Genomic DNA, 27264 nt, shown 5'->3' with positions numbered 1-27264 from the left:
CTGTACCATTCAAACACGAGCAAACATGCGCTCCGGGGGAGTTGACACACGTCGAGAAATGTGGACAAAGTGTATCAAAAAGGATACACTCGTCTACATCCCGGCAGAAGAAGCCGTCCCCTTCGAACCCCTGCCTGCAGGAGCAAAAGAAGCCCCCGATAAAGTTGGTGCATACAGCCCGTGGATGGCACGTGTCCACCACAGAACACTCATCAATATCATTACACTGTGTTCCATTCCCTGCAAAGCCACGCTTACAAGTGCAAGCGTGAGAGCCGATGGTGTTGAGGCATGACGCATTAACATGGCAAGGATTTTCTGTACACTCATCAAAATCAACACAGTCCATGGTGGCAGCAGGTCGGTAATATCCACTCTGGCAGGGGCATTCATACGAGCCATCAATGTTTTTGCATTCTTCATTTATACGACATAGATTGTCTTGTTCCACGCATTCATTTACATCCTGGCAAAGAGTCTGGTTAACCAGGACAAATCCGTTCTGGCACAGGCAAGTAAAAGAGCCCAAGTTGTTTACACAAGTGGCCTTATTTCTACATCCTCCGTTATCTACCAGACACTCGTTGAGATCACTGCACTGGTTTACACCATCTCCAGTGTAACCCATCAGGCAGCTGCAATTGTAGATACCAGGGAGGTTGGTGCAAAGAGCATTGGAATGGCACTGAGTCGGAACTGAACATTCGTCCACATCATCACAGGTAAAGCCATCCCCTCTGTAACCTGCTGCACACTGGCACGTGAAGGAACCGAATGAATTAGTGCAGATAGAGTAGGGGCTGCACCGACCTGCTGCACATTCATCCAGGTCTTGACACTCCGACTCATTGAATATGAAACCACTGCCACAGTCGCAGAAATATGACCCAGCGGTGTTGACACACGTAGTAGTAGAAGGGCAAATGTTTGTTGCATCACACTCATTAATATCTTCACAGAATCTGCCATCTCCAACAAACCCCTCCAGACAGGAGCATTCATAACTCCCAAGTCTGTTAATACACACAGAATCGGGATCGCAGTCGTTGTCCTGAATGCATTCATTTATATCAACGCATGTCAGGCCATTCCCGACAAAACCGCCATTGCAAGTACACTGGTACGACCCTATGGTGTTCAAGCAGTCCGCATAGAGACTACAGATGTTGCCTGCACATTCATCGATATCCACGCAGCTCTTGCCATTACTCTCAAAGCCATTGCTGCATGTGCAACGATACGTTCCGGGCAGATTTTTACAGCCTTTGTAACCAAGCGAGGACGAGCACACCTGCGGAGTCTCCGAACATTCATCGATATCCAGGCACAGGTAGTTCCCGTTGCCCTTGTAGCCAGCATTACAGGTACACACATAAGATCCAGGGTTATTGGTGCACGTTGCATTCCAGTGGCAAATATTCTGGTTGGCACATTCATTTTTATCAGTGCACTTGAAGCCGTTTCCCTCAAAGCCGACTTTACATCGGCACCGACGTCCACCTTCGAAATTGCTGCAGCTTGCGTTGGAGTGACAGCCCCCGTTTTGTGTTTGACACTCATTTATATCCTGGCAGTTAGTGCCGTCTCCGATGAATCCATTGAGACAAAAACAAGTGTAGCTGCCGAACGTGTTATTGCAGCGAGCTTTCGCGTGACAATTGTGCAGGCCGCCAAGGCATTCGTCGATGTCACTGCACTGAAGACCATCACCTTGGTAGCCCATGACACACGCACAGGTGAAATTGTTTTGGACTTTAAGACATTCCGCTTGTTGATGACACTTGCTGCCTGCAGCTTCACATTGTTCCAGGTCAGCAACTGATTAAAATAAGAGAGACAGAATCTTGTAATTATGTAGGATTTTTTTGTGATTTTATAATTCAGTGTGTCATGTATGAATGAGGAACCTTTATTTACCTGCAGAGGCATATTTTAGCATTGCCAAGAGAATGATGAGACAAAAGAGTAGAAACCTGTAAGCAGGAAGAAAATGGATTGGAGGAAAAAAAATCTGGAATCATTTACAAACATGGGAATATTCCTCATTCGTTTTTCCTACATTATTAACATTCCGCTTACTCGTGTTATTCTATTATATATTACAAATGTTAGTCTGGGTTTGTACAATGACAAAATATATTAACTCATTGGTTTCCAGATCTAACGTGTAACTTCTAATGTATTGTTTGAGGGCTGTTTATTTACTATGAATGAGGAAGTTACAAATATGCTGAATAGCCACTTTCTCATTCTTCTGCTGTGAAATTTTCAGATTTTATTCATATTTTAATTCATTTGCTTCTATTAATGGCAATGGGCACCTACCAATGACAAACTGATTTAAATCTACAGCAGAAGAAGAATAAGAAGCACATGATTAGACATCTATCTCCGTCAAGGCCCGTCAATGAGTTAACTTACCTCGAGGGGATCATTTTGTAAAACATATCCATTGTGTGTAGGTAAATGTCTGACAGGGGAGACTAGTCCATTACAGAACATATCAAATAATAGGTCTGTATGCTGGTTCTGATTGTGTTACAATCTAGATGTCAATTTTCCCTTTGGGGCATGCACGACTATTGTTTGTATCCAAGGAGGAGTACTAAATGGTTGAACAATGATAATACTGGAGCAGACTCCAATTACAATTATGAACTCAAAATCAAAACTCAAATACAGTATGATCTAATTTTAAATACTTCTTTTCATTTTTAAAAACTAGAAATCAGAAACGATATAAATTACAAGATGACTAGTAACTCTACATACATATTTTTTTAACTATCCATACTTTACTGATGTCTGGCTGTGTTGTGTTCATCTTTCACTCAACAAGAAAAAATAATATCATGTTGCACCTCATATACGCCACAATATCATTTATTTAATTTATCAAGGAAAAATCCCAACACATTTGTGCTTTGGGGGAATTCATTTTCCGTGGACTGAATTTACTGCAATAGTTGAAATTTAAAATTATGCATCATTGAATTGAATGGATGTACTCACCGCATAATTCCCCTTCTCCTGTTGATCAGTAGTTTGTGGAAAAAATGTGTATTCCCCACCTTTGGATTACACTCTACCTACACGTACTCCTCAAAAACATAACTTTACTCTTCGAGTGCTGGCATCAACTTCTATTTCCTCCTTCTCTTCCATCGTGTTTATTCCTTCACCCCAGGGAATTAGGACAATAATGTGTACTGCCCTGACATCTTAAACCTCTGGGAAGAGGAACACCCATATTACCCTAGTTGTGTGTCTGCTTTTGTACACTATACTGTAAATGCATCGGTACCCTCACACATTTGTTTGTCTTTGCTACTACAATCAAGAATGAAAGACATCAAAATTATCTTTAGACGCTCTCACTCATTGTATTTTTTAAAAATAGGCCTGTTAAACATTGTATCCAATCAAATCGATGGAAATGCAAAAAAATCAATCCCCATCTTACTGTTATGGTTTTTCAATGAAAAAATGTAATCAATTAAATGTCTTCATTGCTATAATTGGACTTTTGATTGTTATGGAGACACAACATTGTGAAGAATATTTCCCATGTAAATAATCACTGAAACTGAGACTGAGTCATATGCACCAACTGTGACTCACAACAGCTCATCAGAAGTTTCTTGAAACTGGTTTCAGACTTGAAACTTATTGACGAAATAGCACAGTTCTAACACGTCATTACGTGACAGTTTTGAAATCCAAAGTTTCTTCTGATGAGAAGCCATTCTATGGCACAGTTTGAAAAAGGCAAATTGATTTGAGTATCTTAAACTTATAACTTTTCCACCCTAATTTAAAAATAGAAGATTTAATTGGCACTTCTCCTTAAAATGCTTCTGTAATGTTTTAACGGGAGTCTTTTCACTCTAAATATTGTCACAAAATGTTGTATAATAGTAAACATTTGTGGCACAAGCCGAAAGTGCGATACTTAAAACCAGTTTTCAGGCTACCAAATATGGTCACTCCGGAAAAAGCGCGTCTATAAAAAAACGCCCACCGCAACACCTATGTGAATTGCGTGACGTTGAAAGCAACTTGGGTTATAAATTCACTTCATGACTGTTTGTCTTGTTATAGACAAAAAAAGGCGGATTGAGTCAAGTCAACCAAGAGAGTTTCCTTATAAGACACGCCTGTTGCTGAGCGAGCCTTTACCTGACTGCGCGCGCGCGTCTTTCTGTCCAAACAGGTTTGACGAGGACACACCTGTAGGAAATAAGACTAGGAAGCTTTGTTTCTCAGCTCATTTTTTCAACCCTGTGGACGACGCTACTACAACAGCAAATTGGGGAAGCCTTTTTTTTTGGTTGTAATCGTACTCGTTTTATATCAAAAATGAAGATGTGGATTGCTCTTATCCTGGCCGTGTTTGCGGTCGGAGCTTCAGCGCAAAGTTGTAAGTCATGTTTTTTTTTTACCGTTTACTTGAAAGATCGCTTTCATAATCAAGCTTCATTTGAAGAAAAAAAGACGCACAATGCTTAAATGTTCCTTACATTTGAAAACGAAGACATTCGACCTTCAAGATTGAGATGATATATAGAAAAGTGGAATGAGTTTTTCTTTACCTGTTTAATTTACTTGCTCACCTGTTTGTTTCAGTAATGATAAATCAACTTGGCTGAATCTTGTTGTTTGAAAGCAATGGATGTGTTTTTATTTAATACGCCGTGAGAAGTTTGATTTCATATGTGCCACTTACAAAATGCATTTGGTTTCTGTGCTGAGTGGGGGTTGGGAATTGTTTGTACTCGCTGTCCCCCAGGATTTGTCTGTTGGGAGAAACCAACGCCCATTGCTGGAATCGTCTTGTGCTGATCGGTCGGGACCATGTTTGCTTTGGCTGGTTGATTGATAATATTTTATACACTGCTGTACAAGAAACCTTTATGATATAATCCATTGTTTTAGGAATTCAGTTTGGGCCTTTTCAATCGTTTTTTTTTTAAATTAAACAATACCATCATGAAAAAGTTCATTGAGTAATTTAACTTTGATCTCCTATTAGTTATTTTAACCTTATTAATTCACCCTCCCATCTTTTATTTTGCTGTACAGGTTCATGTAATACTATGAAGTGGGCCAGTTGCGAGGGAAATCCTTGCCAGTGTACTATACTGGTTGGTGATATGATGAAACAAAAGCTTGACTGCAATACGTGTAAGATTTTTTTTTTTTTTTGAAGAATCGCCAGTGTTTGATTTGCGTGACGTGTGATTTTTACACTTTTCATTTTCAGTGATCCCCAAATGCTTCTTGATGAAAGCTGAGATGTACAGAGCCAAAAAGGGCCTGAGCACCCGTACTGGCATTGGAGGAAAGCCTGTGGAAACGGCCTTTGTGGACAATGACGGAATCTATGATCCTGAATGTGAAAATGATGGCAAATTCAAGGCCAAGCAGTGCAACAACACAGATGAGTGCTGGTGCGTCAACAGCGCTGGTGTTCGCCGAACGGACAAAGGAGACAAGAACCTCAAGTGTGAGAAGCTGGTAGAAACCTAGTAAGTTGTTTCCGCCTCCTTTAGCAGTGGGGAAGCCCGGGGGCAACCTGTCATTTCTTTGTACATTCCTAAAATGTTATTTCTTGTAGCTGGGTCCGTCTTCAGCTGAAGCACAAACCAGTGACAGGTTCTCTGGACACTCAACAACTAAAGACGTAAGTACATGCAAAATTTTGATCAACAGGTCAAAATGGAGTAAAATATCTGTTTATACATACAAAAACATTTTTAGTAATGATTTAACGTACTCTTACAGTGCTATTGGTGATGCCATCCACAAGCGTTATAGCAATTTTAACAAGGACATGTTGAAAGAGATTGAGGTAAGTGAATGCTAGACTTTTTAGTTTATAATTTGATGTGTATTTGAACACCTGATGTTCTAAAGTTAACATTTTTTTTCTTCCGATTGCAGTATGACGCCGATTCCCGCATGATCGTAGTGGATGTGAAGAAGCCCAAGGGAGAGCGCCAGAGTGATCTGACAAAACTGGCTTACTACATGGAGAAAGATGTACAGTCATATGTAGTTTCTCAACATTTTTCCAAATGTTTGTGTTCTTTGTAATAATGTCATGACTCTTCTACTCAGATCAAAGCACTCCCACTATTCAAGGATCAGGAGAAGTTTGAACCTGTGGTGGCAGGCAAGAAACTGGAGATGGAGAACATTTTGGTGTACTACGTAGATGAGGAGGCCCCAACATTTACCATGAAGAATCTTACTGGTGGAATCATTGCAGTCATTGTGGTGGTTGTCCTCGCTGTGGTAGCTGGCTTGCTACTCTTGGTAAGTTTAAAAAAATAAAAAATCTTCATGTTTAATCTATGTCACTCACAATTTTATGTGTTGTGTTTTGTAGTTCTTCTTGAGAAGACGCCAGAATCAGAAGTACAACAAAGCTCAGGTCAGTACAACTTCCAAATGCTTGATATACTTTGTTTTTGCCTTCAAATCTATTCATAGTTGTTCTTTTTTTTTGTAGCAAAGAGAAATGGACCCCATGTAAAAAAATTTCATCGCTATAGGAGGCCAGAGTCATCGTCATAGGGGCATACTTGCAGTGTGCCATTTTACTGTTCTAATTTTTTGTAAAGGAACAAATATGAATTCTTGTTATTGGCTTTATTCATACTGCCTTCTATTTATAAATTTTGTGTAAAGTTTTCAGCACTCTACCCCTACTATACATGCGTTAATATCTCTGATTAAATAGCTGTGTTTTCGACACTGAATGGTTTAAATTCTGTTAGCTTGTACAGTTTCTTACAAATGTGTGTTGTGTTGGATTTTTTTTTTTAATAAAAATGTTTTAAAGGCAGTGGTTGAAGCTTATTGCGATGCATTTTAATAGACTACTAGGAGATGACTATGATTAAGAACGCTAGCAATTGTCATCCTTTTGGGGAATTTATAACAAGACTTCCAATCCAATTGAATATTTTGCACGTTCATTGGCAGAAAATATGAACCTCCTTTTTGTACTTTCAATAAATGGGTTATCACAACTTTTTGTTGTCTGTTTGACACAATGCGTTCCTTTTGAATTTGCATTGCTTCTAAAACTGATTTTGTGGAGCCTATGAAAACTTTTCATGCATGTGGCTTGTTTAGTTATTTAATTGGGATTTATAATTGATTATACAGTTATTTTTTTTCTGCTGCTAGTGAATGTTGACTGCAAATGGCCTTCTGGCTGATTTGGTGTCTGTGGATTAAATGACCTTGTCCTGTATAGTCAAATGTGTTCCTCAAATGCTATAATTCTGGCTAAAATCATAAATTTTTTTACTCAACTTGTATGGATGTTTAGGTGTCACTGTCATTTGTAGCTTCAAGTATACAGCAGTTCTGTTGAATTTACTCGCAATACTGATTATGAATCCAGCTTGTTTGGCAACAAGCCATGGTAGTGTTAAGTGGGAGGTGTGTACTATGCATTTAGGCTTGCTTTGTGTTCAACCTGACAGTCAGGTTTTGCCTTGCTTGTCGAAACCACCGTTTTCATGGAACAAATGACCACATCAAGACATATGTAAAGGAATTGATAATGCTGGCAAAATTCAAATTCCAAAGTGGTCAAGTCAAGCAAATCATGCAAAAAAGACAAGTTATTGTGTTGCCTCCTACAACTTAAGTAGAATACTATGGTGTGGTGAACAATCCATTGTTGTTTCCTCTCCCTAGAACAAATTGCTGAATTATAAGTGTTTTTTTTTTTTTAGAGTGAACAATAGTTGGTAAATATCTCAACAACCCCAATATTTAGTATTGCATATTTTGACATAATATTCATCGTTGCTTATGTCCATTTATTTCCTTTTCTCCTCACCAAATTACGACTTCCCCTTTGGCCTTCCCTCTTTTTATCTCCATGGCAACTGAACAAAAGCAAGTCTCAAACGAGTTCAGGCAGCTTAGGTATCGTATATCCTCCCCCTACCTTGGTTGAAGGAGTGCTGGAATGAGGGAGTGTCACTTGTAGTCAGGTGCCGGTTGACAGTATCAATACGCCACTCCCATTCACCCTAAAAAGGCAGCAGGGGGGTGGGGGTGAGGTTTTGGATGGTGTTCTAAATTTTGACCTGAGTGTTTAATCGCCATTACTGAGATGCTTTCCTGCATGTGCTGATTAGTCAATTGAAGACCAAACACAACGTTGTTATAGGTTTGTACTTTATTTGTCATAGTTTCATCACTTATACACTTTCCCAAATCAATTAAATATAATGTATTCTGACAAACCTCTTATTAACAAGCAACAGTGGGAGTATCGTATTAAAGTACCCTTATATTAAATAACTTCTATTTCCAGTTTTTAATTGAATTATGTGTATGGTAAGTACAATACCACAAAACAACAAAACGACAAAGCATCATTCTACAGCTTTTAACAATTCGTACGGGTGTTAGTTTCCCCTCCTCTTGGTTATTCAGTAACCACAAATGCCTGTTTCTCATTTAGAATGACTTTCCTGCAACCCACTTTGCCACTTCCAAAAGTATTTAGATTTGTCGAAACACAGTTTTGGCTCACTACTGACTTGTTAGACTATTCGAAATACCTTTCCCTTACCTTTCTACTTTCATGACCTTTCTTTGTTTATTAAATAGCACTATCTTCATCAAAGAATAATGTGCGCTCATCTTGGCACAGTTCCACACAAAAAAAGTCTAAATGTGTATCATTTTGATCATTGGTAGTTTTTACATCCCTCTTTCCTCCTCCTTAAACTTCAATGTCAGTACATAAAATGCAACAGACGCTGGAGATTAACGATGTGAACATTAGAGTAGTTAATCAGTAAACATGGTTGATTCTTCAGCCACTAAACTCAACGGCAACACTTAGACTGAGAATGCTTCAAGTTTAGTCTTCACCTTTGTACCCAGAAAGCTAGCGGCATCCCTTTTAAGCTGTATGTCAACTCCCAGACATTACCAGAAAGGAAATTCTCAAGTGCTCCCTACAGAGGGCAGACAAGGACGGGCCAGTTTCTCGAACCTGAGAGGAGGACTTTACTTTTACAACAAGGTTGGGGTCTTACTGGGACGGCCCAGTGCTGGTGGAGACTTGCTTCTGAGTTCTTTGCTCTTCAGGCTGATTGGTTGGGCCACCATGAGAGCAGGGGCAGATAGGTGGTGTGCTGCAGCCTTCTGCTGATGTGCACTGTTGATGTAGCTAGAGATGAGGAGGGTAATCTCTCTGATCTGGTGATGAAATCAATATTATTTTGATATTTAGCTTTTTTTATGACGATTTGACTGATTTCATTTTTTTTTGTGAAATAAAAAGACTACATTACTGCTTATTCACCTTGAACTCATCCATTGCAAACGTATGGGTTTCTGAGGGTCTCTCTTTGGTTGTTTTGTTGATGCTGCTCTTTGCCATCACCAGTAAGAAGTCCTGTTTGCAGCCGCCAAATGTCATCACATTTTTGTAAGGATGGGACACCAGTGGTTTCTGAATGAACAGAAATATATCAGCAATTTAACATATTTTAATTGAGGTTACTACTATGCTCTCAATTTTTCGTTTAATCAGAAGAACAGAGAAGCTCAGCAGATGCTGTAATAAACCAATGCGGAGGTGATGGGAAAGGTAGCTTACAATGGAGTTGTACTCCAGAACACTGATACCCTCTTCATGGACTGCCAGCCAAACACGTGTTGCTAGGTCTGGTGAGGAAGTGATTAACTGAAAACACATTAAAATCACACATTTGCTGATAATTATCTCATGAATTGCAATGATGCTAATGCAAGTGTAGTATGAATGAACAACATGGTTTAACATACAAAAAAAGACACTTACTTCAGCTTCAAATAGTTTGGCACCAAAGAAAGGCCACTTTTTAGCAACAGTCAGGTATATCCTTACACACTCAGATGAACTTCGACCCTTAAGTGACGACCAGCGGGCAGAAAGACGTTGGAGTAATTGTCTAAAAGACAAAACATTATGGTTATAAATTGTCCAAAAAAGATAGTTTTGTTACACAATTTAACCTCTAGTAACTTAATACCCGCTGTTGATCGTTTGAACTGGAACAGGTACAGTGTACATTTGACCTATCTTTGAAGATACTTTGCAAATTAATGTATTTTACTACCTAAGTTGTTCCTCGGATGCGGTCCGACGGTAGTGTTTGGGGTAGAATCTGTCCAGGACCTGTTTCAAAGTTTGGTTGGATTTAATTTGAACTGGTCCAGGAGTTGAGAATGGACGTTCAAAATCTGCAAACTCCAGCTGATAGGTACATAAAAACAGACAATAAAAATACAACTGGTATTTTTAAATGTTTTGATTTCCAAATGAGAAATACTCAAGAACTTTCAGACCTGGGCAAGTAAGGCAGCCATTTCCAGGGCCAACTCCTTGTTGACAGGAAAATGTCCTGCTATAATGGCTTCATTGATCTGGTAAGCCAACAATAACCTTTCTCGCTCTGACTCTCCTCTCACCTGACTGGAGAAGTATAGACTGGAAAAGTGAAGAGGTCAAAGGTCAGTTGCAAATCCATGAACGTTAAATGTGCATGAAGCAAAAGTGGAAGCATTTGGATAAATGTGATCGTTTAGTAGACGTGGGAACAAAAACTGCAGTATAATTTGTGGAATACCTGTTCTTGTAGGTGAGGCGTACGGTTCTGGTGTTTTCTGACTTGCCAGTGTTTTGCTCTTTGGACGCTTGTTCCCATTTGGATATAATATCACAAATCTGCCACAGACATGCAATTCAGAAACACCACACACACTTTCCAAGGAAAAATATCCACTAAGCAAACACAATAGTTCGGATGATTAGAAATTCACCTTGATGCTTCCTTGATGCAAGCAGTGTTCCAACTCTCGTCCAGTTGGGTCATCAGTGTACAGACTGAAACCTGACTGTCCAGTTTTTCTCATGCCGGTGTCTTGATTGAGGCGACACTGGAACTCATCCACTGTAGTTGACCCATCAAAACTTACCACCTATGAAAAGGCAATCAGTTTTAGCAAGATTTAACCCACCAAGCCGTTTCAGAATTACCATGAGATTTTGAAATGTCTTCATAACAGGCCTGCCTGAATCAATATGATCTTTTTTTTTTTTTTTACCTGGTACGTGTTGTTGAGAAAGTGAACCGGCACACTAAAGGGTAGGGAATGGTGATAGGGATTCCTCAGCAGAATAGATAGGATCTCCATGCGGGATGGTCTGGCTTGTCTTTCACCCTTCTGCTGGGTGCGTTCCATAGAACGCTGGCAGTAGATGGCATATTTACCCACCTCAGTCCTAGGCAAAAAGAAGGTATTTGATAATTTATATGGAAGTAAAAGTGTATTGTAAACATTTGCACAACCCAATGATACTACAATTGTATTATTTTCATGGGAGATGGCCTAGACAAGGGTTAATTACTTTAATGCTGTTTTATCACCTTGAGTCTGCATGTCTGTTGAGATGAAATTGGAGAAGCCAGAGGTAAAGATGCTGAGGCAGAAAAAGTCCAACACACAAGGCTAAAAACTGCCAGCCCTGAAGATTGACAAATTGGTTTAATGAAATCCAAATTTAGAACACTTAATTATTAAGTGTTCTAAATTTGTTATATTAAGTCTTAATATAACAATAACAATCAAATTGTATCTCAACGAGTGACTCCTTGATTTCTCACCAGTTAGAGGCATTCTAAAAAACAAGCCCATGCTCCAGGTGAGGTTTGAACACACTACCTTGCCATTGCTCTACAATATAATTGTTTATAAGTACTGCATGCTAGCCAATTGCACCACTAGCTCCCCAAGAAGTAGCAATGGTACCCCTTATTTTTTGGAAGATCTAATTTGCACTGTCATTTACTGTTCGGATTTCAATTGCTTCTAACAGTGGAAAATAAACATCTGAAAACACCATTCAGAAAGCAAATGTGCATGAAAGAATAACTGAACACAGTACAAAATAATACAGAGTGGTCTGATCTATTATATCAAATCAACTGTTTGATATCAGCTCCAGTGGCGCAATCGGTCAGCGCGCAGTACTTATACAGCAGTACTTTGTAGAGCAATGCTGAGGTTGTGAGTTCGAGCCTCACCTGGAGCATCTTTTGCTGACCCTTGTTCAATTTGGGCCATCAAGCATCTGCAAGCTGGGCAACAATGTGTCGCCCTCTCCCGTCTGCTCATGCTTTAAATTTAGGGATCAAGGTACTGTTGCCATCAGGTGGTGAGAATACGCACCTGCAGAGGTCCAGGGTGGCTATGGTGCTGCCTCTTTCGGGTTTGCTTGATGAGCTGGCAGTAGAATTCATTCTGAAGCTCGGGGTGGGCCAGACACACCTGCAGGGCGCTTTGAGCCAAAGAGACATGATAGTCGATGGCAGGGGTGTCGATGGCCACATTGATGAACAACTGACAAGTCTGAAACCCAGTACACACACCTAGTTGTTCAATATACACTTTCTATTGGAGGTTTGAAATCAACAACAATAAAATACATAGTGATTATGTAGCCACAAATTACCAAAGTACAGAAAGCGTATTCATGTAACACACCTTAAATAGTTTGATGGCTTCTGTTTGTAGTGCCTGGGAGGGCAGTGTGGTCAGAGGTGACAATAGACCCTCCTTACTGAAACATAATGTTGGATGACTCCACATTTGAGAGTCTGCAAGTCAAGCATGCATTAAACAGATGAAGAGAACATTTCAAAACCAAATCAAAGCAGAAAATAGTTTGAAAAACAATCAGCACTCATTCAAAAGCTATTTTTTTTTAATTAATTCAGATCTTAAATAAGCATTGTCACTTGAAAAGCTTGAAAAGCCTCACTTGTATCTCCATCCACTTGGAAGAGTTTGCCCACTAGTTTTTCAAACTCAGTGCCTACTTTGCCCATCATGGTTCCTGCTGCGACACAGAGGTGATACAACCACGAATCCTGAACAATACAATGGATTTTGTCATTTGGACATCAAAAGTACTTGCATTATTTTTTGGTTCTTGTATAGATGTAGAGTTAAAAGGCTGACCTTCTCATGGTGAGACTCGATGAGCAGGTACGTAGGTTCTTGATCTTGTGAATGGATAGCGATTGTAAAGGACGCTACCTGCAATGAGCCTCCACATGATTTCAGGCCATCTTCAGTGTCCCGAGACCTGTCCACTTCTTCTACTTGGGCTTCCCAAAGCTTAATCTGACCGAGAGGAAACTAAAAAACACACAAAAATAAAATGATCAAAGCAGGATGGAGTATATTTGCTTTTTTTTAAATAATACTCTTGGCATTTCTGGATGAAATTATACTTTTAAATAATGATGGTTAACATAATTTCATAGTAGAAAATTATAGAACATTTTGACCAGTACTGTTAATTTTGAGTTGTAAATAATGAGACAAACATTTCAGAAGCAATAAATCAATTGAATTTTACGGATGAAAAAGTGCAATCAACTCAATGTTAATCAATTAAAAAGTAGATAAATATTACTGCGTTTCACAAATTGTACCTTGTCCTCTTGGTTGCGAAAGTAGTACAGAGTTTTGCCAATCAGTGCACACCAAACCCGCTTCGAGTACCCATGCTTTACCTGCCAAGGACAGAAGAAATATACTGTATGCATAATGTAATAAAACATAGTGTGAAGAGCAAAATGAAAAAAAAACTTGGGAGTAAAATGTATAGTAATCAGACATCTTTCAATTTGGTCAAAGTTGTACAATAATGACGTAAACCTTGAGAAGGTGTCCCTTTGCACAGGGCCGAAAATCTGGCCGAGTGAAAAGTGGACTTGCAGCTTTAAGTCTCAACACGCTTTGCAGCACCATAAGCCATTCTTCTAGGAGGTTAGGGGAGTCCGCTTTCAGGTAGTACACTCGTTTACCCGTGACTATCTACACAAAACAATGATAAAAGTGGTGTTAAATCAAGCAAAAATTGTGTTTCAGCATCTTATATTTGGATTCCAAGATAAGGGATTTGGAATGATCTTAAACAGTTAATAGTCTGTCTGGTACACAGTCTGCTTGAATGTATAAATACCTGGAGCACTTGTTTTCCTTCCCCTCGTGCAATGCTGCTGGTGGTATTGACTTCAATTTGACCTTGAGGTTTTCTGATCACATCGCTCTGCGGAAACATGACTGAAAACAGTAAGGGATGTGTAGTAGAGAATCTCAATCCTTAGTATGTGGCAACAGTAACCCAAGGAGATGAGAAATAGCCTTATGGAAGAATACTGCTGCATCAGTCGGTAAATTTGCTACTGACTATGAATCACAACCAAAGTATCTAATAATTTTAAAATGAAAGCTTTGCAAACATGTGGAACTGCTAGATGTGTACTCACCGGGGATTTATAATATAGCAGCTCTCCATCTTTCAAGACAAACCAGCGTCGTTTCCATGTTTTCTTCCATGTCTTCACCATTTTCAGTAAGTACCCTGATTTTTCCATTGATTCCTAGAACATGCAATACTGAAAATGAGAATGAGACTGATTTGCCATCCATCCATGAGCAAAACGAATACGCACAGTCTTGCTGTTTTCTGCAGATGAGGAACATGTTTTGGGGAGTTTTTGCTCCGGTTCAAAACACTCAATATCGGTAGGGTAGGCATCAGGTGGGATGGCATAGTCACTCTCTGACGTCATTGAAGACATGGACACAGCTGCAAATGGGGGAATTTTCATTTATCCTCATTTGGGTAGAAGCCTATCCCATCAAGAGAGCGATATGAATCGCCATCATAAATACACTGTATACTTTTCTGAATGTATATCCCAAATACCTAAGTTTAAATTATTTCTTCTGTGGTCATTTTCGCCCATTATAAAAGACATGCACCTCTTTTAAGAGAGCGTGGACTTCCTGGATTGCTGCCCTTGAGAGAGCTGGAAGATGTGTTAGAGCTGCATAAGGAACCATCTTCCTCCCCAGAACTAGATGACTCCTCAGAACTGGATGACTCATCTAAGAACGGATTGTTGCTGAGCAGAGTGGCTTTCTTCAGGTGTTCACAAAGACAAGCAAAATATTAAAGACAGACAGACACTTTTGAACACTTGCAGGCACAACACACAGCATGAAAGTGTTGGATGGATGGACTTACCCCTTTCAGCGTTGTATAAACTGGTGCTGTCATGTTTTTATAAATGAGTGATGTGTATATGACATAGGCAGGACAGGATGATTGCAGAGAGGGGTCTATACATAACAGAGTTAAATAAACAAATCAGGCAGGGCTAGACTTTGTCATTAGGACAGTTATGTTTACTACCGTACCTTTGCTAGTTGAGTCTGTGCAGGATGTCTCAGACAATCTTATTCCAGATTTAGCCACTGCATAGATGCGACTCTCCTTTAGAGACATGAATACAAAATGTATTTAGGATGATGAGAAAATAATTGTATAAACCTACACATAACATTTTACAAATAGCATTGCATTTGAATCATGTAAAAACAATTTTGTTCAACTAAAAAAGATGTTCCTTATGTTAACTTATTGCCTGCCACTAAAAGTGACGTCAATTGTATTTGAACTGAGATGGCTGGCATTTAATAATCTTGTACTGACCAATCTGTTAAAATAAACAATATTACCTTAATTTAGAAACACAGTCTGACGACCCAGTTGGAAGTTAGTTGTAGATTGCTAACAAAAATACATTAAGTACCATTTTCACCCCCACAATGAAACTCTACAGAAATGCATATAAAATAAACAAGAGTCTTCACTTTCTTACCCAGGAGGGGAGTCTGTGTAAAGGGGGTGTTGGAGGTGGACCGTGACTGTCCAGGTTTATTTCTGGACACACATCAGTAGGAACCGGTGTGACGTGGACGGAAAGCTTTGCGGGTTTGGTACGATAGCCGAGGCCAATGTGAACGGGTGGTTCCTTTCCTGTTTCCATGTTGACCTCCTGCACTTGGTCAAGGTCAGTTTCTTGTGGCCGAGAGGAGCGCAGCATGCTGAGAGCATTCCGTATTTGGCTTTGCGCTGCCTCACTGCTTATTGGTGGCTGGCTTAGGTGCTTCTTGGCCATAGCGTGCATCAACCCCAAACCTGCTGGGTTCCTCAGCCTGGGTTGTTTGGGTGAAGCAGGGGTATCTCTCGGGTCTTGAGGTGGGTTAGGCCGCTTGGGAATGAGAGCTGGTGTGACAATGGGGCTGGGGGTATTCGCCTCGCTGGACGAGGATGACGAATCTAATCGCTGTGACTGGAATCGTTTGTTGAGCTCTTCAGAGGAGCAGTCCTCATTCCTTTTACATTCCCCGTGCCCTCCACTTGACACATCCAAGACGATGGGGCGCTCTGCTCGTTGCATGTCGTCGTCAAAAAGTGAGCTGCTGTCATCCGAGGCTGTCAGGTAGGCTTCACTGTCAGCGGGACTTAACTCCAGACCTCCATCTCTAACTTCACAACCACCTCCAGCTCCCGAGAGCACTGATGAAACACTACATGACTCTGGCCGGTTTACTCCATAATCCAATGGAGTAATATTGTCATTCTCCTCCACTTGCGTATCCAGCAGTCTGGTTTGATCTTGCCAATGTACTTCTGCATCTGCCGTTGAGGAGGCTGTCTGATTTGTTGTGTTATCTGTTAGAATAAAAAGGAAGATGTGTCAAACGGTACCTTACAAGTGCTAAATTTACGGGACATCCATTTGATAGGCCTTCATTGAATGAGATAAAATTCTAGACATCAAGGCTTGTAGTTTAGGCTCTGTACTCAGAATTGCATACTACCTACACCTATCCCAGCTGTAGTTTAATTACTTAAAGCATTCTTACCATCGTCTACAGTGTCGCCACTCTCAGTACTGAGGCTCCTTTGGGAGGGAATGGGTCCTTTCAAAACCTGTGCGCTTTTTCCATTCACGTGGAAGCAGCCAAATGTCAGGCTGCTAACACGTTGGGCTTCACCTGGCTTGCAGGGAACTGCCCGTCTACCGGAACATTTCCGTTCACATTCTGGAAAAATAATCAATGCATGAATTAGCATGGTAACAAACAAAGATATAACTTTACATGTCATACAGACCTTCCATTTTTTTCTTTAGCTGACTAATCTGTGCTTCCTGCTGTTTATTTGTTTCTATTAGTGCAGCATTCTTTTCCTCAAACTAAGAAGAAACATGAATTTAATGGTGATGAATATAACGAATACTTCATTGGCTTGAAAACAATTAAATTTATGTCATATTTTTCTTGATTTTTCGCTACCTCTGACAATTTGAGCATCACCCATTCCTTGATCTTTGCTGCTTTCTCCTCCACAGTCTTGGCATCTTGAATTCTTGACTGTTTCTTTTGCAAATAAACAACACCAATTTGCTTGGGATTACCAATACTTGGAGGGGATATTATGTTGTTGGATGCATTATTTTTACATTTAGCAAAATATATCAATTGATGTCTTGAGTATTTTACCTGCTCTTCCAGCTGCTGCTCTAACTGGCTGATCGTATCTTCCTTCTCCTGCACTAAGGCCTGAAGCTCTTGGCATCGCTCAAACCAGAGCTTCTCTTTGTCTTCAGGCTGAATGTCCGGAGCTCTCAGCTTCTCCTCCATCCATTGTACCTAAAGTTTTACACAGGTATGCTAAACCGAATCTGTAGGCCAATCTGTCTGATGTGTTACCTGCTGCTGAGCGGTAAAAGCTCGTTTTTCTGCATCAATCACTTGAATCTCGAGTTGCTGAATCTGTAACAGAAAAGCAAATTGACCACTTGTGCTAAATTGTTGTTTTCAAACGTGTTGCATAAGAGAACCAAGGACCCATTGAACAAGTACAGTTTTATATTCAGCCTCTTTGACCAGTTACATAAGGATTATGAGGTGTCACCTTTCTCCAGGTACAAACAGAACATTGTATGTTACTTCACCATGCAAAACTGTGCATGTCTGTCAATAGAAGAGTAAAGGAATGACCCTGAAATCTTCTGCTTACAGTTGTGAAATATGCTGGGAAAACTTTTTCGACTCAAACGCTGGATGGAGGATTATGTGTCAATGGAAAATCATAATGTGTTCATAGACAGTAATCCCCAAATATGTAGCTATATCTGCTCATATGAAAGTACAAAGACCAAGAGCCTCCTCAAAGTTTCCAGTGATCCTAATGAAGCTGAAACAATCTCCTTGCAAGTAACTCATAAAAAAAAGATATTTACTGAAAAAAAGGCACCGGGGACTCATATTAAGACTAAAATGAGGAAAATGAGAGGCAAGCTATAGAAAATACTGCAGAGGGACACTGTACTGCATTCAGGCATATTGTGGATGGCTAAGGCTGCCATGGCGGTGCTCCCACTTTCACTCTGCTTCTGCTCACACCAACAAACTAAACTCCTTGTTCTCGGAAGCAGCCACACCCTGCCAAAGCCATTCATAGTTTCCACAAACCAGACTGCCTCTGGACACATGACCGTTTCTGCAGCTTGACCCTCATTTTATGTCAGTATGCAGCTAGAGAAAGAGTTTCTTCAAACCTGGGTTTAGGAGATTATGCCACTGAATAAACCCACAGTCGGGTTTGGAAGTTGCTACTAAAAATGTATGTACCTCTAGGTATTATTTAAGGTTCTATTTAGCAAGTCAGAGTCAATTTACTTGGTTTATTTGATGATACTTTTATTTATCTATCATAATTAAGTGGAATAATAAAAGACAATAATTCTGTTTGTTGTAAACAAACATTTAAATAGTGAGTCTAACTCAGATTTTTCAATACACACTCGGCTTCTCCTCACAGTACCACAAGCCGCACGTCACCAAGTTGCAAGTATAGCATCTGGCAAAGAAAAGCATGTTAATTACAAGGCATCAACGCAGCACGCTATAGTTGAATTCTACACAGACACACACACACACACACATACACACAACTACATGCACGCGCAGACAGAAAAGTTTTAAAAAACGTGGCGTTTATAACACGATTAAATGCAGGCGAAATCAGTTCAAGGTGTGCACTTTGTCACATCCTGTGCAGCTCAAATGTGATTAATGGAAAGTATTGGTTTGATAAAACATTAAAACAAATATTATTCACTTCTAATATGAGTACCCATGGCTAGTGTTGTCTAGACACAAATATCACTTTCGCACCATGTCACCTTTGCAGGCCGCTCTGTGTTCAGATCCAAATTCTCCTTTGACTTTCATTCCTGGAATTCCACAACTGGCTCTCTGTGTCCAACCTCCCCTGAATTCTAACCATCCCTCCCCCGTCAGCAGCCAGCTCACAAAGCGTCTTTCTCTGCAGCTATGATTTGTCAGACCAGCAATAAATTAGCTATAGATACATATATACACACTGAGGACGAAAGGGATGCAGTTCAGCTGGAACATATTGCCCTTAAATGCTCATGTAACAATTTAAAGTAAAAGAATATGACATTTTTCCAAAACACATTCAATCATTTGTCAGAATAGGGGAGTACACCTGATCAAGAGTAATCTTTCCTAACATTATAAGCAGTTTTACACTATAAATTTTTATTGAGTCTGTCGTGATTGCAACTGGTGTTTCTAAAACAGAATCTATAAAAGAGCAACAGTAGTAAGAATGTTTCAACATTCAGAAGTTTGTGTTTTTTTTACTGTATCAAATGGCTATACAGTAGATTATTTCATGAAAAATACTTTGTTTCTTTTTGTAGCTATTACTCGGTATTTGTGGGCTGTCAGCACAAATAGGGAGAGTTTGAAGAAAGAAATCAATGAAGTTACATTTGACTGAAGTAAAATAAAGACACGTGCAACAAACTCAAAATGACCCCGTTCTTCAACAAACGGGTGTAAAAACGCATCCAGTTAACCAAACTAGCTATTTCCTCCCTTGGGGAGCTTAGTCTTTATGGGCCTCTCCCCTACTCTTTCTACTTTATTTTCATGCCCTCATTCTCAATGCGTCTCATGCTTTCTAGGATTTTATTACATCGCCAAGTCTGGAAATCAACAGTGTCTAATGGAGTAGTCAGCATGGAATCAGTGCACAACAGAAATAAACAAAGTTTGACAAATACACTGCAAAAGGCTATGTACAACAGATCTGCAATTTCCTAACTCATCTTCAGCGATCAAAAAGGGAGTTGCAGAGGCCTTTGTGTATCACCACACAGCTTTAAAATAACATGTTTTGTTCGCAGGGCTGGCAGTGCGGTAGCATAGCCCAAACATAAGCAGGGGACTGTTATCCATTACCTCATGGCATCAGCAATTTGGCCTAGACAGTGAGGGACTGACTATGTACGTAATAATTTAACTATTTTCTTTCCGAGAATGCCTGTTGATACGAAAATATGGACATAAAAAGAACATTTCTAACATTGTACTAAGATATTAGTGTTCATGGTGAAACTTCTGCCAGCCCAGTACTTATTAGCTCAAGATGGACAGCTCAAACGGTCCTTCCTGATTCATGTCACATGACTAAAGTCTTTATAATGTCTACATAACAACATACAAACCAATTGAAGGTATGCCCCACCTACCCCGAGGATAGGCAGTATGGAAAACGCTAACCCAGCATACAATTTATTATCACTTCTTTTTAACTCCTATTACTTGAATTAACTTCGATCCCCTTTATATCAGCACAAGTGAACCAGTTCCAATGTAATTAGGGGCCATGTAAAATACAATGTATAATAGTAAAAGTAAAAGTTAAAATAGAAAAAAAGAGCTTCGACAAACCTTGTCGGCAGTCAGCGCTCGAATTTTGATAATCTGAACCCTGAACTTCATGAGCAGAGCTTCGAGGACCATACACTTGTCCTTCCAGTCCTCCCGACTCATGCACTCCTCACCTTCTGCCATTATGCTTTCTCCCTGGAACACACACACACACACATAAACACATACTTTCACAATGAAAACGTTTTGACGTATATTTATTTTAAAAATCCAGAAGTCCAGATGTTTTGCTGTTAGTCAGCACCTGAAATGTTCCAATGCTGAGGTAAACTAGTCCAATGTAGGCAGTGGGCATATCATTTTGTTCATCCATGTATAGAAAATCATCAGTATAATTTTCCACTGCTCTCATTGGAAAACAGATAAAAGAGAATGACGGATGATGATTTTTAATGGCGGGTGAACACAAATATAAGCCTGGATTTCTGCTTTATATAATAACCTCTCATTACACAGCTGGCGTCTGAGCAACGAAACTACAAACATGCTGAGAAGGACTGTATGTTGGCTTCCACAGGGTTATTCTAGCTTTCACAGGGTTATTTTTGTCGCTTTTTTGCTGTGGTAAAGACGGATGATGGCAAAGCAAAAAAGCCAAATTTATTTGAATGTTTATCGTCTTTCAAATTTGTAACCTGTTTTTGAATGCAAGCTAATTACGCCTCAATCACGTCAATAGCTTAACAATATTGCTTACTATTATGTAGTATGCTGTTGGGAGAATTAAAACTGATGTACAACCCCTGCTGAGAAGGTCTGGTTGGTGAGCCATACTGTTCTCTAATAAGAGACATTTAAACCTTTGTATTCACCACTCATGATTTTTATTTAAGCTATTGTAGTGCACTGATTTAACAGATCGGCTGCCATTGTCAGCGCTAGACGTCCCATTCAGTTTCACCGGGAGGGGCAAAGGAAGCCAGTCCCAGCTAAATATCTATGGTCAATGGCACTAAAGCATAATTATTCATTGCCAGTTTTCCCCAATTTAAAGTAATTGGATGTCTTCTTTTTTAATGACCAGAAATAGTGACTTGCTGTATGCAAGTTTAAAGGTTGTGTCAAGGGACCACCACTGTTCCTGAAAGAGTTAACGATGCTATAATCTCTTATAACAATAATTTATTAGCATAGAAAGAATTTACAACGAGGTTATTCAATATTTCTTGAATAGATAACCAAACCTAAACTCGATGATGAAAAAGGATTACTTGAATAACACACGCAGACTATTGAATATGATAGTTCATTAGCATGGTTTTTAAGACAACAGCTAATATATAACATATCACATTTTCATAGTTTAGTATCTGCTTTTGAATAAAAAAAACAATGACTCATGCTATTCACAAAAAGTACATCACCAACTGGTACCACCAGTCCACTACGCGATTGTCCTCGAAAACTGTGACGCTGACACTAGAAAGAAGATTAATCTTTTTTTCGATTTAATTCAGATATTTATTCATTGATTTCTAACATCAGATTTTAAAGAGTTTCCCGACTTACCAGTGAAAAGAAGTTATGGGGGGCCGCTACACGCGGCGTTTCATGCCATTTCCAGGTCCATATATTTTAAAATTTCCGTAAAACGTCTTTAAAAACGACTTTTTTGTTTTCCCTTAGAGTTTCTGGAGGAAAGTTGGGAATGGGCTGGCGATTCGATGTGGTTTTGTCAACAGATCCAATCACACAAATTGTGGGAGTTTCACTGCGTGGGAGAAAGCGACGTATGTTGGATTGATGGAGAATTTCGACCAATCAGAACACTGAGCGCTATTTAAGGATGGGACCCACTTCTTACCGCGTTCAAATATATTTGCCTGTTACTACAAGGACGCAATCGTATATAGTTAAGCCTCTAACAATCCAAATATATTATTATTAATAATAATGATAATAGAAACTGTGTGATAATCCTTTGAAAGACTGGAAGTAGCAAATAATGTTCAACACGGACTTAAAAACTATTCAACAGTTTTACAGTCTACGGTTCAAACATTTTAAGATCATAGTAAAGCCAAGGGCGACCCCTGACGACGTTTCAAAAAAAGAAGATATGCACTACTTTAAAACGTTTGTTTAATTCTGAAACTAACACCACCGGAAAAGACGCAGTCGGAAGCTTGCATGGTGTTTCGGAAGTTGCTGCCACATGCGCAAGAGGAGGGGACGCAGTATACTTTTACACACGTTGTACAGTATTTACATTTTTTTTTCAATATCTTGACAATCCAAGTCATCTGTGTTAAAACTTTACTGAATCTCTGGGCTATTTAGTATAGGACACGGGGTGTTACAGCTGTATAGCTTGCAAAACGCGCATGTCCATTTGTATTACATTTGGAATTTTATTACGATTGATGTCGCTTATCACATTTGCGCACTTTTCCTGGTTGAGTTGAATGTGGCATCATGGTAAAAAAGAGAACCCCTAAAGTTGAAGCTTTAGTCTTGGAGGAAGAAAAATTGCACGAGCTGTTAGGTAATGTGTGGGGAGATCATTTTAATTATTGATGGACGGATAATGTTAACAGTTCTGCATCCTTGCCTATAGCATCTCTTTCTGTGGATGGAGGGGACGATGGCGTCAGACAGCTTGCCAAGACTTTGCACACTTGTTTGGAGCTCAATGATCCAGTACAACAAATCCAGCTGGTCAAAAAGGTGATCACAACTAACTAAGACAATGCATTGTTGTGCTCTCAATGGCAGGTGATGTCATATATTGGATGTTTTTATTCTTCATTAGGCTGGTTTGCTGCTAGAGGCGCTGAGTGAAGAACCAAAAGATGGAGAAATTTTAGGGTCTTGTCTACAGACATTGTCCTTGGGTTACATTTTTCTGCAGGCCAAAAACCCATTGCGACGTGCCATATCCAGGTGCAAAATAAGACTTATGACTGAAGAGTCACATGTAGGCACTTGTACTTTTTATTTGAAAACCGGAATCATATTATAACCCTGAAACACGATAATAGTAGTATATGATAATAATTTAAAATAAATTTAACTGACATAGACTTACCAGCAGTTTACTTAAACACTGGTACCATATATAGTTTGTCTTCATGTAGCATGTTTGTCTGTGTGCCTTTATTCAGTGCCCTCAGTTCAGTTCCAACCTGGCTTCAGGATCGAACCACAGTTTGTCTCTCCATGTGCCTATCAGACTGTATGTCAGTTTCAAAACGTGATCAATACCCACATTTTATAAACACCATTGCTGGCTGTTTGGATGGCTTCCCTTTAGGTAAGTGTGAAAGTTCTTGATATATTATATTCCATTCAGAAAATAACAAACCATCTGATCTAACAATGTTTTCAGGGGAGAAATGCATCAATAAACTCCTTCCAGAAGGTTTGTTTTTCTACAAAGGTTGACATCTTATATTTTGTGAGTGATTCAGTATTAACCTTGTTGTCTTCTGTGTAGTTTTGCAGTTTCTTCTTAATGGATTACATGAATATCTTGATCAAAACAGGTGTGCATTTAGACCACTGTTTACTGCATAAAATACGTGTTCACTTCATGTATTTTTATTAAAATCCCTGTTCATGTCGCCCTCTGCTGTTTTGTTTAAGGGTTGTAGCAGGTAGTCACATTGCTCAAGCCCAGTTGATGCATTCATGTCTGGCTGCAGTGAAAACATCAATCCAAGTCGTCCAGAAATGCCAAGGTTCTATTACTTCTACCTTGATGAACCACCCGACGCTAAAGGACACACTTAGCAGCCTGCTAGATTGCTACATACATATCATCACTGATGGTATGACAAAAATACTCAAAAAGAAACAGCAATAGCTGTCAAATATTTTACATAACTGACTTTGCACGTCTTTCTCTCTTTTCGTTGAACCCAGAGGACTTTTTGCAAGCAATACAGAGCACATCGGGCATGGCAATAGTCTTATTAATCCGCTCGGTAATGGAGTCTGGAGATGGAGTTGCATCAGTGGTAAGTTTTTAAAACACATATTTGAAGTGATTTGATCCGCATTGCTGGAACACACATAAAAAAAAATCAAAAAACAATTATTTAAAAAATGTGATACACTGATACATACTTTTTGTTCTTCCGTGAAGAAATAATTGAATGCATTGTATTTCTTTTTTTTGTTGTGGTAGTAGTACATGATTTAACAGTTCTTCATGAACACAAGTGAGTATTATATCAATATCCTTTGTGATTTCAGGTGTGCAGTTTGCTCCGTTGCTCGTCGCATGGCTTGGACTTGGCACCAATGTGGATTAAGCAGAGGTGTGAGAGGTTGTGTACAAGTGCCTGTCCGCCATCTGTGTCGATTTATCTGTGCCATGGTGCCCTTGCCATGCTAAATTGGAAGGGCTCTTCCACTGGTCAACACTGTGAGACTCTGCTCCTGTTGATCCCAAACATTCTGTTGGATCTAGATGTCAAGTATGTAATCAAGTTTTCCAAAAATATGTTCGGGATAAACTGCCATTGTACCATTTTTTAAAGCAGTACATGCACTATAGTTTTCTCTGGATCTCAACATAGATTCCTTGTATTTCCAAATATTTATGTTTCGTTTTTGTGTATTTTTCTGTCTGCAGCATTAAAGAGTCTGGTGCTGTAATGGTAGTAGTTCGTGTTCTGATGCTATGGGGCAGTATTGCCTTGGAATACCTGCAGGAAAGAAGGCATCTCTGTACCCTCAGCTTCCAGCAATCATTCAGTGGAGGCTCTAATTTACACCAACGTCTACTGGAGCATATCTACTCCCACTGGGAACATCCACTGGATGGAGTCCGCCACCATACATGTTCCCTGTTTCGCAACCTCCTCCTCCTTCATCAATTTTCAAAATTCCCGACCTCTGAGGCAAAGCCAGACAGTTGTGTTATAGAATTAACAGAAAGACTACTTCAGCTCGAGTGGCACATGCGGGGAAAATATGGAGCTTTAGGATGCCTTGTGGAGCTCTATGGTGCTGCGTACCTGCTTGAAATACAGCCACAGCTTCCTTCATGCCTCCTAAAAATGATGAGTGACCAGACATTAGCTCCATATGCCAGTGACCTACTGGAGAGGCTATTTATTAGCCATAAGGAACAGCTTACTGCAGATGCCTCGGCAGATAAACTGCACGCTACAGAAGACTGGATGGAATGTTGGCATCGAATGTGGGTTACGCCCCTGTTACTGGTGCTGTGTAGTGCAGGAGTGGACGAGACTACTTATATTCTGGATTATTTTCTACCCAAATTACTGCGCTGCAGCCCAGCCAGTCTAACATACATGGTGCAGGCCTTACAAGACAGATTGCCCTACTGCAAAGGTGAAAAGCACAAACTTAAATAGCTCTTAGGGTCTGTTACTGAACTAATCAACTTGTCCAAATTGTATTTTTGGGGATTCCTAATGGTAAATATTGTTTTCTTGTGAACATTTTCTAGGTTCTACTGGCAGCAGGGGTGCACTTGGCGCCCTGATGACATGCTTGCGGGCAGCTAGATCTCAAGGAGTGATGCAATCCCAAGCAGACGCTCTATGGGAGCAACTGGCACTCGGTCCAGTTCGGCAAGCGCTAATACATAAACATGATCAGGTAGGTTTCAACACGTAGTTATTTTTCAAGATATCATTATTTCTGATATATATCTTATATATATTCTTGTCTATATCTTGTCTCCTAGGTAAGGATGGATGCTTTAGGTCTGGTGTGTGAAAGCCACCGGAGTACTGAAGTTTTGACCTTGCAAGAAATGGCCCTTGTTCACCATTTCTTACTTCCCAACCTCAACAGCCAGTCACCAAGTGTCAGGCAGCAGGCAATCAGTCTTTTTAAGAAGGTCAGAAAATGGTCACATTTTTATCCCTGAATTCACTCACCATCACCCATATTTTTTGGGGTATAACTTAGATATTGGTAATAGTACTCAGCCTCTATTGATCATTTACTTATTACTGTTGCACAGATGCTTTGCAGAGTAAAAGATAGCACACAGATGTTGCTGAAGAGACAGAGCCCATTACAAGAGCCTGAACAAAGAGCCACAGACCAACATATTCTATGTCTTTATAAGGTACATTGTATACTACATTTTTCCTACATTAGCAGAATCAATATTAATTTGTGTATATTTTTGTGTGCTAGGAATTCCTGCACGAGTTATCTACAAAGTTGTTCAGTGTTTTGCTTCCGGGTTCTTCTTTCTCCAAATGCCTCATGTCACTCCACTTGCTTGGTTTGATGTCTGAACTCTTCACTTTTGGTACTGGTATGTAGTACACACTCAAATTTTGCTGGGAATATACGTTAAAACATGATGCTTGAACTTAAACCTCACAACTCTTACTATGGTAACCCAATGTCAACATCTTTCTGCCACTGTCTTCTCCTCAGGGCCTGATGGGTTTGCTCTTGGTGACGTTGTAACCCCTGCTTATGCTCAGAATGTCCTTTACTGTATAGCAAACAACTTCTTAGAAGTCAAACTACTGGCTACAACATTGCTTCAGAAACTTCCCGTGTCAACAGTGGGACTACAGGTTAATATAAGGCTTG

At 39.7% G+C, this 27264-nt stretch overlaps 3 protein-coding genes, 1 long non-coding RNA gene and 1 other non-coding gene across 9 annotated transcripts in view; 4 read left to right on the top strand and 1 right to left on the bottom strand.

The window, feature by feature from the left end:
- The first annotated feature begins 4043 nt into the window (after positions 1 to 4043).
- On the top strand, positions 4044 to 7037 carry epcam (epithelial cell adhesion molecule). Its single transcript, XM_077730320.1, has 9 exons — positions 4044 to 4420; positions 5083 to 5184; positions 5264 to 5528; positions 5618 to 5683; positions 5785 to 5851; positions 5944 to 6042; positions 6121 to 6318; positions 6392 to 6436; positions 6515 to 7037. Exons 1-9 carry the CDS (start codon positions 4360 to 4362, stop codon positions 6536 to 6538), a joined length of 927 nt encoding a protein of 308 aa, XP_077586446.1. The 5' UTR covers positions 4044 to 4359; the 3' UTR covers positions 6539 to 7037.
- Positions 7038 to 8194: 1157 nt separating this feature from the next.
- plekhh2 (pleckstrin homology domain containing, family H (with MyTH4 domain) member 2) lies at positions 8195 to 22428 on the bottom strand. Its single transcript, XM_077730275.1, has 30 exons — positions 22240 to 22428; positions 20731 to 20865; positions 17671 to 17733; positions 17461 to 17610; positions 17254 to 17337; positions 17072 to 17153; positions 16822 to 17001; positions 15771 to 16627; positions 15307 to 15382; positions 15134 to 15228; positions 14869 to 15028; positions 14556 to 14692; positions 14370 to 14483; positions 14063 to 14149; positions 13756 to 13914; positions 13530 to 13610; positions 13051 to 13230; positions 12851 to 12959; positions 12574 to 12686; positions 12259 to 12438; positions 11457 to 11554; positions 11134 to 11311; positions 10849 to 11007; positions 10656 to 10753; positions 10375 to 10516; positions 10146 to 10282; positions 9848 to 9977; positions 9644 to 9730; positions 9347 to 9496; positions 8195 to 9240 (listed from the first exon to the last, which is right to left on the bottom strand). The coding sequence occupies exons 2-30, from the start codon at positions 20851 to 20853 to the stop codon at positions 9055 to 9057; spliced, it is 4395 nt and encodes a 1464-aa protein (XP_077586401.1). The 5' UTR covers positions 20854 to 20865; positions 22240 to 22428; the 3' UTR covers positions 8195 to 9054.
- trnai-uau (transfer RNA isoleucine (anticodon UAU)) lies at positions 12028 to 12121 on the top strand. Its single transcript has 2 exons — positions 12028 to 12065; positions 12086 to 12121. It is a non-coding gene; the product is annotated as a tRNA-Ile (tRNA).
- Positions 14229 to 21226, top strand: LOC144205716 (uncharacterized). 4 transcript variants are annotated; one of them, XR_013328192.1, is made up of 4 exons: positions 14229 to 14307; positions 14388 to 14455; positions 17473 to 17626; positions 17983 to 18891. It is a non-coding gene; the product is annotated as an uncharacterized LOC144205716 (long non-coding RNA). The 4 variants fall into 4 exon arrangements; XR_013328191.1 differs by having other exon boundaries at positions 14234 to 14273; XR_013328193.1 differs by lacking the exons at positions 14229 to 14307; positions 17983 to 18891 and adding an exon at positions 19962 to 21226 and having other exon boundaries at positions 14334 to 14455.
- A 433-nt stretch (positions 22429 to 22861) lies between the features above and the next one.
- thada (THADA armadillo repeat containing) overlaps positions 22862 to 27264 on the top strand; it is a 38610-nt gene continuing 34207 nt past the window's right edge. For both annotated transcript variants that reach the window (XM_077729955.1, XM_077729954.1), the window contains exons 1-15: positions 22862 to 23215; positions 23288 to 23397; positions 23483 to 23613; positions 23835 to 23983; positions 24059 to 24091; positions 24167 to 24215; positions 24316 to 24500; positions 24595 to 24689; positions 24928 to 25151; positions 25310 to 26034; positions 26153 to 26304; positions 26393 to 26548; positions 26675 to 26782; positions 26854 to 26977; positions 27103 to 27248. In XM_077729955.1, coding sequence (XP_077586081.1) covers positions 23146 to 23215; positions 23288 to 23397; positions 23483 to 23613; positions 23835 to 23983; positions 24059 to 24091; positions 24167 to 24215; positions 24316 to 24500; positions 24595 to 24689; positions 24928 to 25151; positions 25310 to 26034; positions 26153 to 26304; positions 26393 to 26548; positions 26675 to 26782; positions 26854 to 26977; positions 27103 to 27248 — 2457 coding nt within the window. In that variant the 5' untranslated portion in view covers positions 22862 to 23145. The remainder of the gene's footprint in view (positions 23216 to 23287; positions 23398 to 23482; positions 23614 to 23834; positions 23984 to 24058; positions 24092 to 24166; positions 24216 to 24315; positions 24501 to 24594; positions 24690 to 24927; positions 25152 to 25309; positions 26035 to 26152; positions 26305 to 26392; positions 26549 to 26674; positions 26783 to 26853; positions 26978 to 27102; positions 27249 to 27264) is intronic.

The sequence above is a fragment of the Stigmatopora nigra genome, chromosome 12, assembly GCF_051989575.1.
Source record: "Stigmatopora nigra isolate UIUO_SnigA chromosome 12, RoL_Snig_1.1, whole genome shotgun sequence".
Taxonomy (NCBI): Eukaryota; Metazoa; Chordata; class Actinopteri; order Syngnathiformes; family Syngnathidae; genus Stigmatopora; species Stigmatopora nigra.
This window is presented reverse-complemented; position numbering and strand designations above follow the sequence as displayed.